We start from the raw sequence: 16130 nt of genomic DNA on the forward strand, positions 1-16130 counted from the left end.
AGCCCCTGTTTGTTGAAACTTTCTTTGCCAAAACAAATGGTATACTTCTTTCAGGTGGAAAACCAAATGATTGTTCATATTGGGTCCGACTTAAATTTTATACCTAGCTTGTTCGCCAAAGCAAAGGTGAAACCGAGAGTTAGGGACATGTAATTATAGATGATATGTAGTACACACCCTACTGTAAACCAAGAGTCAAAATTGATATATGCTAACTGTTAAATTAGAGATTATAGATTTTTGTGATTGGTTTAACTGGCCTACTTATTGATTAATTCAAACTTGTTTGTCAAAACGAATGAGAGAGTTAATGCAATTGGATCTTAGCCTAGTAGGAAATCCATTAGGAGTTCCCAAGTCTAACAAAGTTGTTGGCTTGAAAAAAATAATGAGAGGATTTATTCAACAAAGACCATATTGAAAAAATAATTAATTAAAATCAAGATTATTGATATTTACCTTTCTGCACATGTAGATCAAAATCCCAACATGTCAAACAATATGAATCTTTATCGATTTTGAAGAATGAAAATAGACTTGAAGGCAATAACTTCAATGACGGTACTGAAGCCTCTGGATCATACTATGCCAAGAAAAAAACTGTACGTTTTTTGAGCAATGCCTCTTGAGCCTAGTCTCGATACCACCCAAAAGAAGAAAAATACTTATAATAAGTATTTGGATGACTCCAACGATGTCTAATGTTTAATACTAGTTGTTATGACACTTACGCTACAGAAGCAATATGAAAACATAGACGCCCAACCTATTTTTCTTCACTTTCACAAGATTTTCGCAATTCGTGTGACATATGAGATTTACGAGTTATCAGAAGCACTTTACAGTTGCAAGATGTCATGTAGTCAAATTGATTAGCTATATAAAATGGTTTGCATCATTGGGGAAGATTATGGAATATGGCTTGGTCATTGACCTTGTCTTGTAGTCCCTTCCTAACTCATATGACATATTTATTATGAACTATCTTATGAGTGAAAAGGAAAAGTCTATCCCTAAGCTTTTAGGGTTGCTTAGGACTATTGAGCATGAGGTGAAAAAGTCTACTAATGTACTTTTGGTAGATGTCAATGCATTCAAAGACAAAGGTAAGGGCAAGGTCAAGACCAAGTTTAAGCTTAAAGCCCAAAAACAGGCTTCTACCCCTATAAAACCTACAGGTGACGTTGGAAAGGGAAAAGTTGCTTGCTTCCATTGTGGCAAGACCAGACATTGGAGGAAACATCACAAGGATTACCTTGAAAGCAAGAAAAAGTTGGCTACTTCAACTTCAAGTATATGTGTTACTGAGATAAACATCATAACATCTATGTCTTGGGTTGTGAACACTAGATGTGGTTCTCACATATGTTCTAATATGCAAGAACTAAGGGAGAGTAAATTACTCACCAAAGAACAAGTGGACCAAAATGTTGGAAATTAAACCAAAATAGTTGTATTACCTATATGAAATTGTTTTATCAATTTGTCTTCTAGGCTTATTTTGGAACTTAAAGATTATTTTCATGTTCCTAGCATTTCTAGGAATTTAATTTATGTGTCCACTTTGGACAAGTTTGGATATTCTTTATTGATTGTTGATGGTGTTATAATCATCAACTTGAATAATATTCCTTATGGAATTGCTAGTTTAAAAAATGGTCTTCATGTTCTCGATTTGAATGATAAAATATATAATATCGAAAATAAAAGAACTAAATGATCTAATCTGAACACCACATATATGTGGCATTTCAAGCTTTTTCATATAGGGCTGAAACACATTTCGAAACCTTACAAAAATAGGGATTTATGATCATTTGATCTAGAGTCTAAATGGTGAGTGTGAATCATGCCTTTTAAGCAAGATGACCAAGTTGCACTTTACTAGACAAAATGAAAAAGCAACTAAACTGTAAGCATTATTTGTAGCGATGTATGTGGACCCTTAACAGTGCAAACTAGTAATGAGTATTTTTACTTCATCACATTTCCTGATGATCTAAGTATATACGACTATGTGTATCTAATGAAATACAAGTCTGAATGCTATAAAAAATTCAAAGAATTCAAAAGCGAAGTAGAAAAACAAATTGGAAATAGTATAAAGATCCTTCAAAGTGATCGGGAAGGTGAATACTTGTATATCAAGTTCAGAGATTAACTAAAGGAACATGAGATAATATCATAGCTTATTCTTTTTAGTACACCACAACATGGTGTTTCTAAATGAAAGAATAGAACTTTGATGGACATGGTTAGATCCATGATGAGCTTTATAGATTTACCCATGCCATTTTAGGAATACGCTCTAGAAATAGCCACGTATACATTGAACCGAGTCCCATCCAAGTTTATGGATAAAATTCCTTATAAGTTATGGACTAGGCGAAAGCCCAATTTAGAATATCTAAAGGTATGGGACAGTGAAACTTATATCAAGAAATTGACTTTGAACAAGCTAAGTTCCAAATCTAAAAGATGTATCTTAATGAGGTATTTTAAAGAAACCAAAAGATACAGTTTCTACCACCCAAATCAACAAAAGGTTTTCATTACTCAAATCAAAGTTTCTTGGAAAATAAGCTCATTTCTAGAAGAATGAGTAGGAGATGGATTCAACTTGATGAAGTTCAAACACCACAAGAAACCACAAACATAAAATAGAAAGATATGCCACCTCAAAAGGATGAGCATTGTAAAGAGGTTGCTACACATCCAACTTAACATACACGTGAGTCGTATAAGTCCAATTGAGTACATCGCAAGCCAAAGAGGTTTGGTTATCTCTTAACTCAGTATAACGATGTATTAGTCATTCAAGATAATGAACTTAAGACTTACTAATATGCTATCTCAGATCCCAACTCCATTAAATAGCTTGAAGCCATGAAATCTAAAATAGACTTAATGTATCAGAACCAAATGGTAAGTGTTATTGCCGACACCTAAATTAAAATCCTAAATTCCTACAACAAAAATGTAGTAAAGGAAAATAAGGATCATTCCCTCGAAGAGTTTTAATTAGTACGTTGTCACAAATCAATCAAAACAAGAAAATAAAAGAGGGGGGTTTTGAATTGAATGCAAATTATAATTAAAAACTACAAATAAAAATTCAACAAAATAATCTGAAAGTAATTAATCAATTAAAGAAATCTTGGTCTACGGTCACATCCACCATTGAAACTATGATTGATCATCGATAATCAAAAATATCAAATTAATTATTCAAATATTTGTTGCGGTATTAATTACCTGTCTTTCCTTATGATTAGTTAACTAAAAACATATATTCCAGTTAACCCTCATTGATTAATAATTCGGATACAATCTCGAATTTAATTAAACAATAACATTAAGAATTAGAAAGACCAACGAAGCAAGACAACACAAGCATACGACATTGCATTTAATCTAGTTGAATAATTAAAAGATGCATTAAAGAACAAAACATAATCTCACAATTCTTGTAGTTCCATGGTTTCAAATCCCTTCAACCAAGAGAAAATATTCAGCCACTGTAAATCATATTTAGCTCTCTAATCCTCCAAATTACAATGATCAATCCCAACAAACTAAAAATAAAAATATATATATTATCTCCCTACTAAAATCTGAAAATAAAAGGTAATACTAATCTCCTAATCCAGCCAAGCAAAGGTGATACATATCTTCCCAAAAAGAAAGGAAAAGATATATATATATATATATATATATATATATATATATATATATATATATATATATATATATATATATATTTTAATGTATATCCTTCTTCCAAAAATATTCTTCCTTATCTATCTCAATTAATCCCCTTTTCACCCTAACAATTATCCATTTTCTAGGAAGCAAATCTTGACTTTTGTGGAAGATCTCAGCTGATCTGGACGTCCAAATTTAATTTTCGAAATCTACTCTCATCATTCACATGCCCACGCCTAGTCAGCATCATGGATTTTATAGATTAATAAGTCTGCTCCAATTTTTAATCTTCTTGGCCTAACTTACTCCAAAAATATTCAAAGCTTCCTAAGTGCAAAAGATAAATAATTCTATTAGATTGCATTAAATTTCCACACAACATAAAGGAATTAGAACTCAAAATAATAACAATTAACGACGTTATCACCAAATATAGACTTTGGTAGATTTACCTGAAGGGATAGAACCTATAAGGTGTAAATAGGCCTTCAAAAAGAAGACTAACATGAAAGGTAATGTGCAAACCTGTAAGGAATGATTGGTTACAAAAGGTTTCACACAAGAGCATGACATAGACTATGACAAAACTTCTTCACCAGTTTCAATGTTGAAGCCTATTCAAATTATGCTTGTGATAGTTGCATACCATGATTATGAAATCTAGCAAATGGATGTCAAAATTGTTTTCTTGAACAAGAACCTAGTAAAGGATGTGTATGTGGCACAACTCAATGGTTTTGTTCTCGATGGACAAGCGAACAAGGTATGTAAGTTACAGTGATCAATTTATGAACTCAAACAAGCTTATAGGAGTTGGAACATTTGTTTTAACAAAGTTGTGAGAGAATTCAGATTCATTATAAATAAAGATAAGCCATATGTGTACAAAAAAGTCAATAGGAGCAAGACAGTATTTTTGATATTATATGTTGATGACATATTAATTATTGGGAATGATAAACCAAACTTGCAATCAGTAAAGACTTGATTATCCAAGTGTTTCTCTATGAAAGAGTAAGGAAAAGTAGCATATATCTTAGAAATAATCTACAGAGATAGATCACATAGGCTGTTTGGACTAAGTCAAAACACGTACATTGATAAAGTGCTAAAGAGATTAAACATGGAAGAATCCAAGAGAGGATATCTTATGATGAGTCATGGAGCATATCTCTCTAATGATATATGTCCTAAAACACAAGAAAAGAAAGATAAGATGAGGTTGATCCTTTGTGCTTTTGCAATAGGATCAATTATGTACATCATGTTATATACAAGGTCTGATGTCTCATACACTTTAAGAATAATATTGGACGGTTATCAAGAACATTCTCAAGTACCTTAAAAGGATTAAATATATGTTTCTAGTTTATAGAGGAGAGTTTAAGTTCACTATACAAGGATATAGTGATGTCAGTTTTCAAATAGATCGAGATGATTTCAAACACCAATCAGGATTTTGTTTTGCCTAAATATGGAACAATTAGCAAGAAAAGCTCCAAGTAAAGCATTGTGACTGATTCTACGATCGAGTCTAAGTATATTATTTTATCAGATGTGATAAAAGAAATGGTATAGATTAAGACATTTGTCATTGAACTTGGTGTGGTTCTATCTATAGAAAATCCTATAGAACTTTATTGTGACAACAACAGAGTGGCAACACAAGCAAATGAGCCACAGTCTCACCAACAATCCAAATACATAATCAAGAGATACCACCTGATCTTTGGTATTTAATTAATAAAAATGACATTTACATTATCTATATATTATTAAATAGATAATTATTCTAAGAATAGTAGAACAGTGACAAAGGGTTCAGTGCTCGACTTAAAATTATGAGAACCTTATATGCACATTAGAAGGGTATTCTTAAAATGCTTGTAACTTCAATATTACCATGATAAAGGACACGGGTAATAGTGATAGATTTATCATAATGTTAAACAACCTCATCAAAAGATAATGACAATTTTCATGTGTCAAAGTTGTTTGTTGACAACTTGGTACAACTCATAGGTGCACATTGTAGACGTGTCCACTGAACTAACGTATCAAAAGAATTTCATATGGATGGTTACTCTAATGTCTATGAAAAATATCCTTTTAGTGAATTGAGGTACATATGATCCTTAGACTTAAGGTTACCAAACTGTCATGTACAAGGATTGGTATGACTTGATACCAACCCAATGTAGTCTAATCAGAGAATTGTTAGAAAGGTGATGATTGGTTATATCGAGATTCGTACGAAGACTATCATGGATCAATAAACGATTCATCACTCTTGAGCATGAGAGTTGATATTTTTAGTTAGGGTCTACTGAAGGATGTTAATGACCAATTAAATCTGTAGCCATAATGGAATTGAGTTTATGCTCTATTCAATATTATTTGGTCATTAACAAAATTCAATATATGTAATTCGAGGAGCCCTAAGCGAGACACTTAATCTATACAATAACCTTGAAGAGATATTATATGACAAAAGGATTAAATTGTATAAGAAATCATATCACTGACAGATCAAAAGAAGTTATATGATGACCTCAACGAATTGGATAGACATGATGTCTTGCTAGAGATCAATTTTGGTTTTTGTCCAAATGGAGGTCAGAATGAAAGCTCAACACAAATCTGATTTTACCAACTTAGTGGATAGCTTATGAGTCACACACAAAAGGAGTTAATGAGCTCTAAAGGCATAAGGATTGTCCAAGTTAGATTTGGTATGAATTTTGGTTGGAGAATCTAGAGCCTCGGAAAGGTCTATGGACCATAAATATATTTTAATATATTTTGGGACCTTAGTGTAATAATCTTGAGTTGCTAAGGTGTATACGAGATTTGGGAAGATTGAGTTGGATTAACTCAAATCCATGTCACCTAATTTGAAATTCAAATTAGGATTATGATAGGATTTTATCCTATCTTCATTAATATTGGAATCTTCCAAAATTGGGTAGAATGCCAAAAATGGTGAAGAGTTAATGGGATATTAATGAGGGAACATACAAGTTTTAATTACTTTGATCAACCATACAACTTTGATGAGTTGTATATGCAAAATATACAAGTCATGTTTGCCTGGCACATTAATTTGTGCCAAGCGTGCATGGATGTATTGTTTGGGAAATATTCAAGTCCTAGGCAGCAAACATGTGAAGTGTATATATATGTCTATTTCTCGATTTAATTAAATATTTACCCTACAAAATATATTCAACCCTAGCCACTGTAGAGAGATTTTTCCTTTCCTCGCACATAAAGTCATCCTTTGGTTCTAGCAAGCCATTAGTACAGTTAAACATTCATAGTTACTACTTCGTATGGATACCGAGAGCAAACCTATGCTTGGTACTCATAGTGGCTTTTTTGTGACCTCCCTTCATCAATGAAAAATGAAGGAGCTGCCCACATAGTTATATCTAACAAACACCTTACACCTTCCTAATCTAGAAAGGCGTTTTACGGATTGTTTGATATTAAATTAAAATTTTTATCTGATTCTTCCACTATAAAAGACCGTAAAATCCCTTCATCTTAAACTCTTTCAGTCAACCTTTGCCGCTTTATTGCAAAGAATGTTCCACCTGAGATTAGAAACTTAAAACTTGATGAAACAAAATTCAAAAGCATGTTCAATTCAAACAGACGGTATGTCTTCTCTTATAGATAGGAAATCTACTTTGGAGGGGTAAATGAGTAACTAACAACAAAACTTCGTGTTAACAAAACAATTCCTTTGATTTGAATTTTGTGCCTACAGGCTTTAAGGTGTTTTATTTTCCTCAATGACCCTTATATTTCTTATAGAAATTGTGAAGTTATTTATCCCATAATTTTACTTCTTATGGGTTTTTTGTTTTAATGAGATTTTTTTTGTCAAATATTTTGTTTGAGGTAGAGTTATTATTATTTTTTATATAGCCAGTCCAATAATTATCCTTTTACCTGAAATTGAAAGTGTATTATGTATTTAGCCTGATCTTTTGTTAGTGAAGGGTTTTGATTCTTTTTTTTTTTTTTTGACCTTTTTGAGGTCTATTTTACCATGAGAAGAGTAATAACATGAGTCTCTTATACAATTGATTTGAATGTGTATATAATTAGATGGGATTGAATTTAGGATAAAATAGAGTAGTTTTTTAGAGTCATCATGTTTTTTTTTTTTTTCCTCATTTCGGAATGGATGGTTATATAGATATGTGTATATATAACAAATTCTAGGTAGAAACCAGGACCTATAAGGTCAGTTTTGGATAGGAATTGACCTTACAGATTTCAAGTTTCAATTTCTATTTTTAGGAACTAGTTGATTCCGATTTCAATTTTTAAAAATTTTAAAGGATATCTGAACCCACTCACCCTTAGTTTATAACATTCCAATAATCTTTTCACATTTTACTTATAAGTCGTATATACAAATATATTTTTTATTATATTATAGTTCTATCATTACCTTGTCACAAGTAAATTGAACGTCATTTTCCTTTTTTTTCTTTTTTTGGGTAAAAGAATGTCATTCTCTTTAATGCTAAACTTCATCAGTTAATAAATGTCTCTTTTAAGATGGCTTGGGTTACCCTTGTATGCATTTATCTTTACTTCACATTCATTATTTAATATTATATCTTTCTCTTTTGATTATTATTTTAAAATTCATTTGGCTTCCTTGAGTAGTAGCAAATGTCACATTTCTTTTTCTCTATTAAGAACGATTTTAAAGCTATTTAGATTTAAGAGAAACAACTTTTAAAAGTTTACATATCTTTTAAAATTAACAAGAATTTTAACAACTCATTTATTTATATATAGGACATTGGTAAAAATAATTATGTATACTAATATTACCCACTTATCTTTTGTTTGAACGACAAATTCCCACTCTGAAAATTTTGTACAAAAATAATATAACATGAATACTTAAGGATAAAATTGTGAAAATTTTATAAGTTTAAAATATTTCATTTTAGTTTCTATCAATTAAAACAATTGCAAGAATTTCAAAACTAAACTAGACATATTTAATGAAAACATTTTAAGATGTTTTCCAATGTAACAAAATATTCCTTATTGAATCTAATATCTTTATGCAAAATAATAAAAGAAACATGCTAATTAATTAAACATTAAAAGTTTTCAAAGTTTTATCATCTTCCCTTCATGCCCTTGCTAATTGTATTTCTCAGCCTCCATTCGCTTATTCCATGCAAAACATGAAGGACCATGAGGTGACTATAATTCATTAAGTTAAGTAGTCAATCTCTCTAATCCTTAAGTCATGGGCAATGCCTAACCTTATCTTAAGACATAGATATGACTACACCTTATGCACCACATCTAAAACACTATGTCATTCAAGCATTTGTACTAACATGATATGATGCAATGCATGCATAAGTTATCATCATGCAAGTCATGATGAAAAAAAATTTTGCCTTTTTCATTTCTTTTTTGTATCTTAATCAAATTAAATTGAAGCATGGATTCAAAACCAAGTAGCTGATTGAGCTACAATTTGCTAGTGATATTGGTACTTAAGTGACTTTTATCCATACACCCTTTCATTCATTCCTTTGTGCACATCATTGTTGTCACTTGTAAACTTATGGTATGCATGTAGCTCAATGAGTTCTCTAACTATGTCAATCCTATGAAAACTTTAAATTTCACTTTCATGTAGAAACATATTTCCTTGGGCATCTATTAACTTACTTTCATGTATAGGGTCAAGTCCCTTTTTATACAAACATGCTCACATTTTTATTTGAAAACATGCATCTTAACATTCACATTACATAAATGTTTCTTGAACTTTTCAAGAAAATGTTTTTAGCATTTTGTAAACTTATCATAGACATTTCATAAACATGTCTGAAACCTTGTTCAAAACATTCATAATATGTCATAAGTCATCCATGAAAATTCCTAATAAGGCTTAAGCCCTTCATTCATCACATTCCTATCATTAGGACGACAATTTTATTCATAGGAAGGGTTCGGAACAAGCCTCAAACAACTTTCTAGGCAAAACAATGCAATGTCATGATATGCATTTTTTAATGTTACGACAAGTAGATTTTGCCTAAGTAAGGGCAACTTAATACTACAACATTCATTTTTTTTAATGTATTGGCATCGCTATTCCCATCCTATGTCGCGACATTACAATTTTGATGTTGTGACATTTGACATAGAAAGTGCACTTTCATTTCTAAACTCATCTAATCTTATTTCACAATCAAGTTAATCAAGTACAGTTCATCTAAGGATCAAATAAACCTCCCTCTAAACTCTCTAAACACACATACTCCGCCCAATTAGGCGTGCTAATTAAAATTCATATCACCATACCTCAATCCACATTCAAATTATACAATCAATTAAATAATGGTTTCTCATCATTTATAAAGAGTTTACGAAATTTTCATACAACCAAATCATAACCATGCTTTATGAAATCATAAACTCAACAATTCAATGCAATTTATGGGATTCAAAAAACAAATGTAACAACCTCTTATTTCATACCCTAAGGAGAATAGTGAGGTTCTACTAATTACCTTGCTTGAGAATTTCTTTGTCCCTATTTTAATCTTCCTTAACCTTGGCTTCGATTTCTCTCTATCCCTAACAAAAATAAGAGGGCGATTAGAAAATTTAAATTCTCTTAAACCTAAGAAATAGGGTTTCATACTTACCTCAACTGCCTTAGAATAAAAATAAGAAAAAAAATGAATTACTTTATGGAAGGTACCTTAATTAAAATTCTTGCAAAAATTTTAGAGAAGCAAACGATATTTTGCTTGTTTAAGGGAAGGAGAAGAGAAAATCATTTTCTTTGGTGGAGAGGAGTAGTGAAACAAGATTATTGGGGATATGGCATGCTTATATACATGCCCTCAATTAACGATTTCAAACCTTCATACTTCTTTACACTAAACATTTTAAATATGCATAAAAATTCACTCAAATTTTAGAAATCTTTATATCTCAAAAATCAAAGTTACTAAAAGTCTAAACTACCATCTAGAAATAGTTGAGAGGTTTAAACACAAAATTAAATTTAAATTACCATTACACCCTTAGCTTGTACCTATGGGGTTTTAATCTTTTTAAATTTCAGGATAAAACACTAAAAAGATTAAACTACCATTAATAGTTTCTTAGAGTAATGTCTTAGATCCAATTGACTTGTACATTTGTAATGATGTGATTTATCTATTTGTTAAGTTATTTATGCACGTTAATGTTTAACATAATTTGTTTGTACGAATAATATGTCTTAAGAATGATAGAATTGTAATGACAGGATCAAATGACTGATCGTGAGAATTTTATGCATACATTAAATGACCATTCTAAAAATACCATGATAATCCAATTATTATTACTCGTGTTCTTGATCATAGTAACATTAGTATTACAGATGTTTTTAGAATAACTATCTAATGTGTATAGGGTTCCCACAATCAGTCATTTAATCCCCCCATCATGATTCTATCATTCGAAGGGCATATTATTGATTTGAACATATTATGCAAAACCTTTATATGCATGAATAATAGAATACCTTTTTATTAATAAATAAATAAATAAATTACATCATCACAGATGTACAAATTGATTGACTCTAAAGCATTACCCTAACAAGTAGGCTCACGTAGACCATTGAGAGGTTGATGTAGAATTAGTTTATGTATTTATTAAACTTGGATACTTGATACTAGAGATAGATTAAGTCCTTATAGAGTCATTGGTGTCATAGAGTTTAAAGAGTTCATATTAACAAGCACCACGAGAGTAGATGCCTATTTAATGCTTACACGCTTAGTCAACCACGAAAGGGAAACTAGGGTAACATATGATATCCAGCCATCAACACATCACAAGCTTAAGAGAATGTATATGGTTAACTACAAGTTTAAATGAGACTGTTGACAAAATCTTAACCCTGGGATATTATTGACATACAAGTTTCGTTAACAGTAGTAGAGTCGCATTATTTTAGTAACTTGGTAGTAGTAATAGTTTTAGTGTATTAATTAATACAACCTTAGTATAGGCCAGTCTCTCTAGCTAATCTAGATTGTGAAATTAATTAGTAGTTGGATCCCAATCATTATAGGATCAATGCCTATTATACTACTTGTAAACTTAAGCACTTGCGAGTGAGACATAATACATTCATTGATGAAATCAAATTTCAGAGAAAAGGACATACAGGTATCCATAAAAACATGTATAATGTACATCCTTATCTATTTTCACAATTTTAGCTCATGTACACGTGTAATTTTTAAGTCTCGACCGTACATGACATCCTAGAATTCAAATTCCGACCACTCTTGGTTAGATTTCCTTAAGTAATCAAATTCCAACCCAAGGTAGTCATATTAAACATCGTTTTCTTGATAATACATTGTCAATCCAAGCTCTATATTATGTTCCTATCTAGAATAACATATTAAGGCAAGTAATCAAGATCAATATACTTTCATCTATCACAACAATGCCACAGAATCAATCTTTTTCCTATTACTAATTATATTTCAAGAAAGGGTGCAACAAGAACTTGAATTCAAAAGATAGACCAAGATTTTACTTACCTGGTTTCTAGCAAGCAAAATTTCATTGGTTTCTTTCTCCTTTCTTAACTCATTGATTTTCTCTCTCGCACCAACAAACCTTATTATGTTATCTATCAGCTTGCCTCTTTTGTTGATTATCCCTCTCTCTTTTTGCTTTGAGTGAACAAGAGGCAAAAATTAAGGTTTAGAGGTTGTGACTTATTTATATATTCTTCCTTCTCCGAAATCCTTCTTCAAATGAGATACATATTATAACATGATGCACAATCATACATCCTATGGATGTATGGGCATACATCCTTTCACTTTTGCTAACATGATAACTCACATAGGCTGCTTGTGTGGCTAATGACGTACAAGCATGCGTATACTATACACGATCAAATGTCAGGTTAAAATTAATATTTTGGCTTTGTTTTTGGTCGGATTCATTTAAAATTTGAATCTAAGTCTAAGAAAGAGCAGTAATGCCTTGTTGCGTACTTAAGGGTGTTACTTTTCATGTTCACAACCATAAGTGGATCCTATGGGCAAAATCATTTTTTTCACAATATGAATGGTCATGCACTCTTTTGCATAGGTGTTCATCATTTCTTTTCCTACAAATAAACATGGTAGGGAGGGCAAACCCGACCTGTGGCCAAACCCATATCCCTTATTTTTAGCATGGCCCACAGGAGCATATCCCATTAAAAACAATAAATAATTAAATTAATGAAAAATTTGGAAATTATAAAACTAAAAAAATATAAAAGACATAATTTTGCTGGTTGACAATGACACTGTCCAAAGGGCCCTGGGCCATGTTGTAGGCCTTGTCATGCTAACAAGTCAACCTTGCCCTCAAGGTTCGATGCTATGCCTACTTACATGTCATGAACGATTGCATAGGTCTTATGTACAATTGTTTATCATGTATGACATCTCTATCCTATTTGATGAACAACCATTCTTTCACCACAATTAATAATTTGTGCATGTCTAGAAATTTTGATTTTAGTCCATTTCGACTGATTTTTGGTAGACCAATCACAATAAAAGTTTACAATACCAATGACAAGATAAAATACAACACTAAAATAGTCTAAAACAAAAATATGGGAATGTTTCCACCTAAAGGCTTAATAAGATTGATATCATTCAACACATGTAATAACATATTTATCACGAAAACATGACTTCCATGAATCATAAACTTCACACGAAGGCCAATATATACATAAAATGATACAACCCCTATTTACCTCTCTTCCTAGCCATCAAATTCAAAGTAAAATATTCTCTTTAAAATATGGTCAAATTTTAATTTTTTTTATTATTTTATTAAATAATGATTATATCATTAATTTTAATAGAAAATTTTGGCAGAATTTAACTTATAGATAATGTTTGGATTTTTTAAAGGTGGAAACTGGAATTGGGGATTTCAATCTGCCTTGGGTGGGACAAGTCCTTTGGCCTATATATGAATTATAAATTAACCATTTTTGTTTATATGTCGCTGGTTTTTTTCTCTCTCACGAGAATATCTCTGAAACAGGCAAGTGGATGGTATCATAATAATGATATCTTCTCCAGATCCAGTAGCATATAAGGTGTCGGTAAACCAAATCTGAAGCACAGATAGCAGGAGAGATGGAGTGTATCTTCAGCTGGGTTGTTTGGTCGAGTGCTTTTTTCTTCTTGGTAACTTTGATTCTTCTACTGAAAGGTAAGGAGTCTAAAAACCCTAGACGGAAACCACCGGGGCCTTCAGGCTTGCCAATCGTTGGCAACATCTTTGATCTTGGCACAATTCCACACCAAACCCTTTACAATCTCATACCTAATTACGGGCCTATACTTTGGTTAAAGCTTGGATCTGTCAACACCTTGGCTATACAATCTGCAAAGGCTGCCACTGAGTTCTTCAAAAATCACGACCATATCTTTTGCGACCGCAAGTGTCCGATTGCAGTTACATCTCATAACTACAATCAGGGATCGCTTGCAATTGGCCAATATGGTGCCTACTGGCGCATCCTTCGACGTATTTGCTCAATGGAGCTCTTAATAAACAGGAGAATCAACGACACTACTCACATTCGGCGAAAGTGCATAGACAACATGTTACAGTTTATCGAGGAAGATGTTGCCGCAGCACAAGCGAGGGGAGAATCAGGAGAGCTAAATTTGGTTCATTACCTCTTCGTTATGGCATTCAACATAATAGGCAACCTTACGTTGTCCCGGGATCTTCTAAACTCACACTCCACAGAAGGGGAGGAGTTCTTCGCTGCGATGAGCAAGGTCATGGAGTGGGCTGGAGCGCCAAATCTGGCAGATTTCTTCCCATTCCTGCAAAGATTGGATCCTCAGGGAATCAAAAAGGGCATGGACCGCGACATGGGACGGGCCATGCACATAATTGCTGGGTTGGTGAAAGAGAGGACGGTCAAGGATAATAAAATGACCAAAGAAAAGAGGATAAATGACTTCCTCGACGCAGTGTTAGAGTATGAAAGTGTTGGAAAAGAAGGACCTGACAAAATCTCAAATCAGAATGTGATCATAATCATACTGGTAAACATTACGTTGATTATAATAGTGCATGAACGGATTGTATTTAAATTTGCTGTTAACCATATTAAGTATTTTGCAGGAAATGTTTTTTGCTGGATCAGAGACTACAAGCAGCACGCTCGAATGGGCTATGACAGAGCTACTCCGCAACCCTGAATCAATGAGAAAGATCAAGGAGGAGCTTGATCGGATTGTGGGGCGAAACAGGAAGGTTGAAGAGACAGATATAAATGAACTTCCTTACTTAAAGGCTGTGGTGAAGGAGACACTAAGGTTACATCCGCCAATTCCATTGCTGCTTCCAAGAAATTCAATGCAAGAAACTGAATTCAGTGGATATCATATACCAAAAGATACTCAAATTTTCGTGAATGCATGGGCCATAGGAAGAGATCCGGAATGTTGGGTGGAACCCTTGTGTTTTAAGCCTGAGAGGTTTCTGGGATCAAACATTGACTACAAGGGACAAAATTATGAATTGATTCCATTTGGATCTGGGCGTAGAATTTGCGTTGGGATGTCATTAGCTGATCGAATACTTCATCTAACTATTGCTTCTTTAATTCACACTTTTGAGTGGGAGCTGGGCGGCAATATTACACCCCAGACTCTTGACATGAGTGAGAGGATGGGGATAACTGTTCGGAAGCGTATACCCTTGAAGGTAGTACTAAAGAAGTGTGTCATTTGAAAACGATTGCTATCGCAAATAAATTCGACTTGTTATAAAGAATAAAGATGTGTTTTGTAATTTGGTTGAAATTATGTTTTCTAATGTTATCATTTGTAAGCTTTCAGATTTTGTACTTACTATGAAACCCTGTTTTATAAAGAATATCTTTGTCCTATGACTTTACATGCACATATTAATGCTAGTTAGTTGCCCGAAACTAGAATTAGATTTGAAGTGAGTTTATTCGAGTTTAAAGTAAGTTTAGTTCAAATGAATCTAAACACAAGTCTGAAATAACAAATACAAATTCGAGTTCAAGTTAAAAAGTAAAACTAAAAATAAACCCGAACTTAAACTTGAGTTAGAGTTATGCTTGGCTCACGAGTCAAGCATGATTCACTTGAACTCTTAGTAAATAATGTTGTTTTCAACCTTACCTAAAGATAAGACTAAATTCAAAGTAAACTTATTTAAACTTGAAACAAACTTAGTTTGGATAGTTCAAAACAAAAAATATGAATATATGATACTACAGACTTAAACAAATATAAATCAAACTTGATCCAAACTCATTTCAAAAAGAGTTGAAAACA

The 16130-nt window shown here is 32.3% G+C and overlaps 1 protein-coding gene across 1 annotated transcript; it reads left to right on the forward strand.

Moving 5' to 3' along the window:
• The first annotated feature begins 13794 nt into the window (after positions 1-13794).
• Positions 13795-15712, forward strand: LOC123201425 (iridoid oxidase-like). The gene is made up of 2 exons (XM_044616925.1): positions 13795-14864; positions 14944-15712. The coding sequence occupies exons 1-2, from the start codon at positions 13938-13940 to the stop codon at positions 15553-15555; spliced, it is 1539 nt and encodes a 512-aa protein (XP_044472860.1). The 5' UTR covers positions 13795-13937; the 3' UTR covers positions 15556-15712.
• The last annotated feature ends 418 nt before the right edge of the window (positions 15713-16130 follow it).

This window comes from Mangifera indica, chromosome 18, assembly GCF_011075055.1.
Source record: "Mangifera indica cultivar Alphonso chromosome 18, CATAS_Mindica_2.1, whole genome shotgun sequence".
Classification (NCBI taxonomy): domain Eukaryota; kingdom Viridiplantae; phylum Streptophyta; class Magnoliopsida; order Sapindales; family Anacardiaceae; genus Mangifera; species Mangifera indica.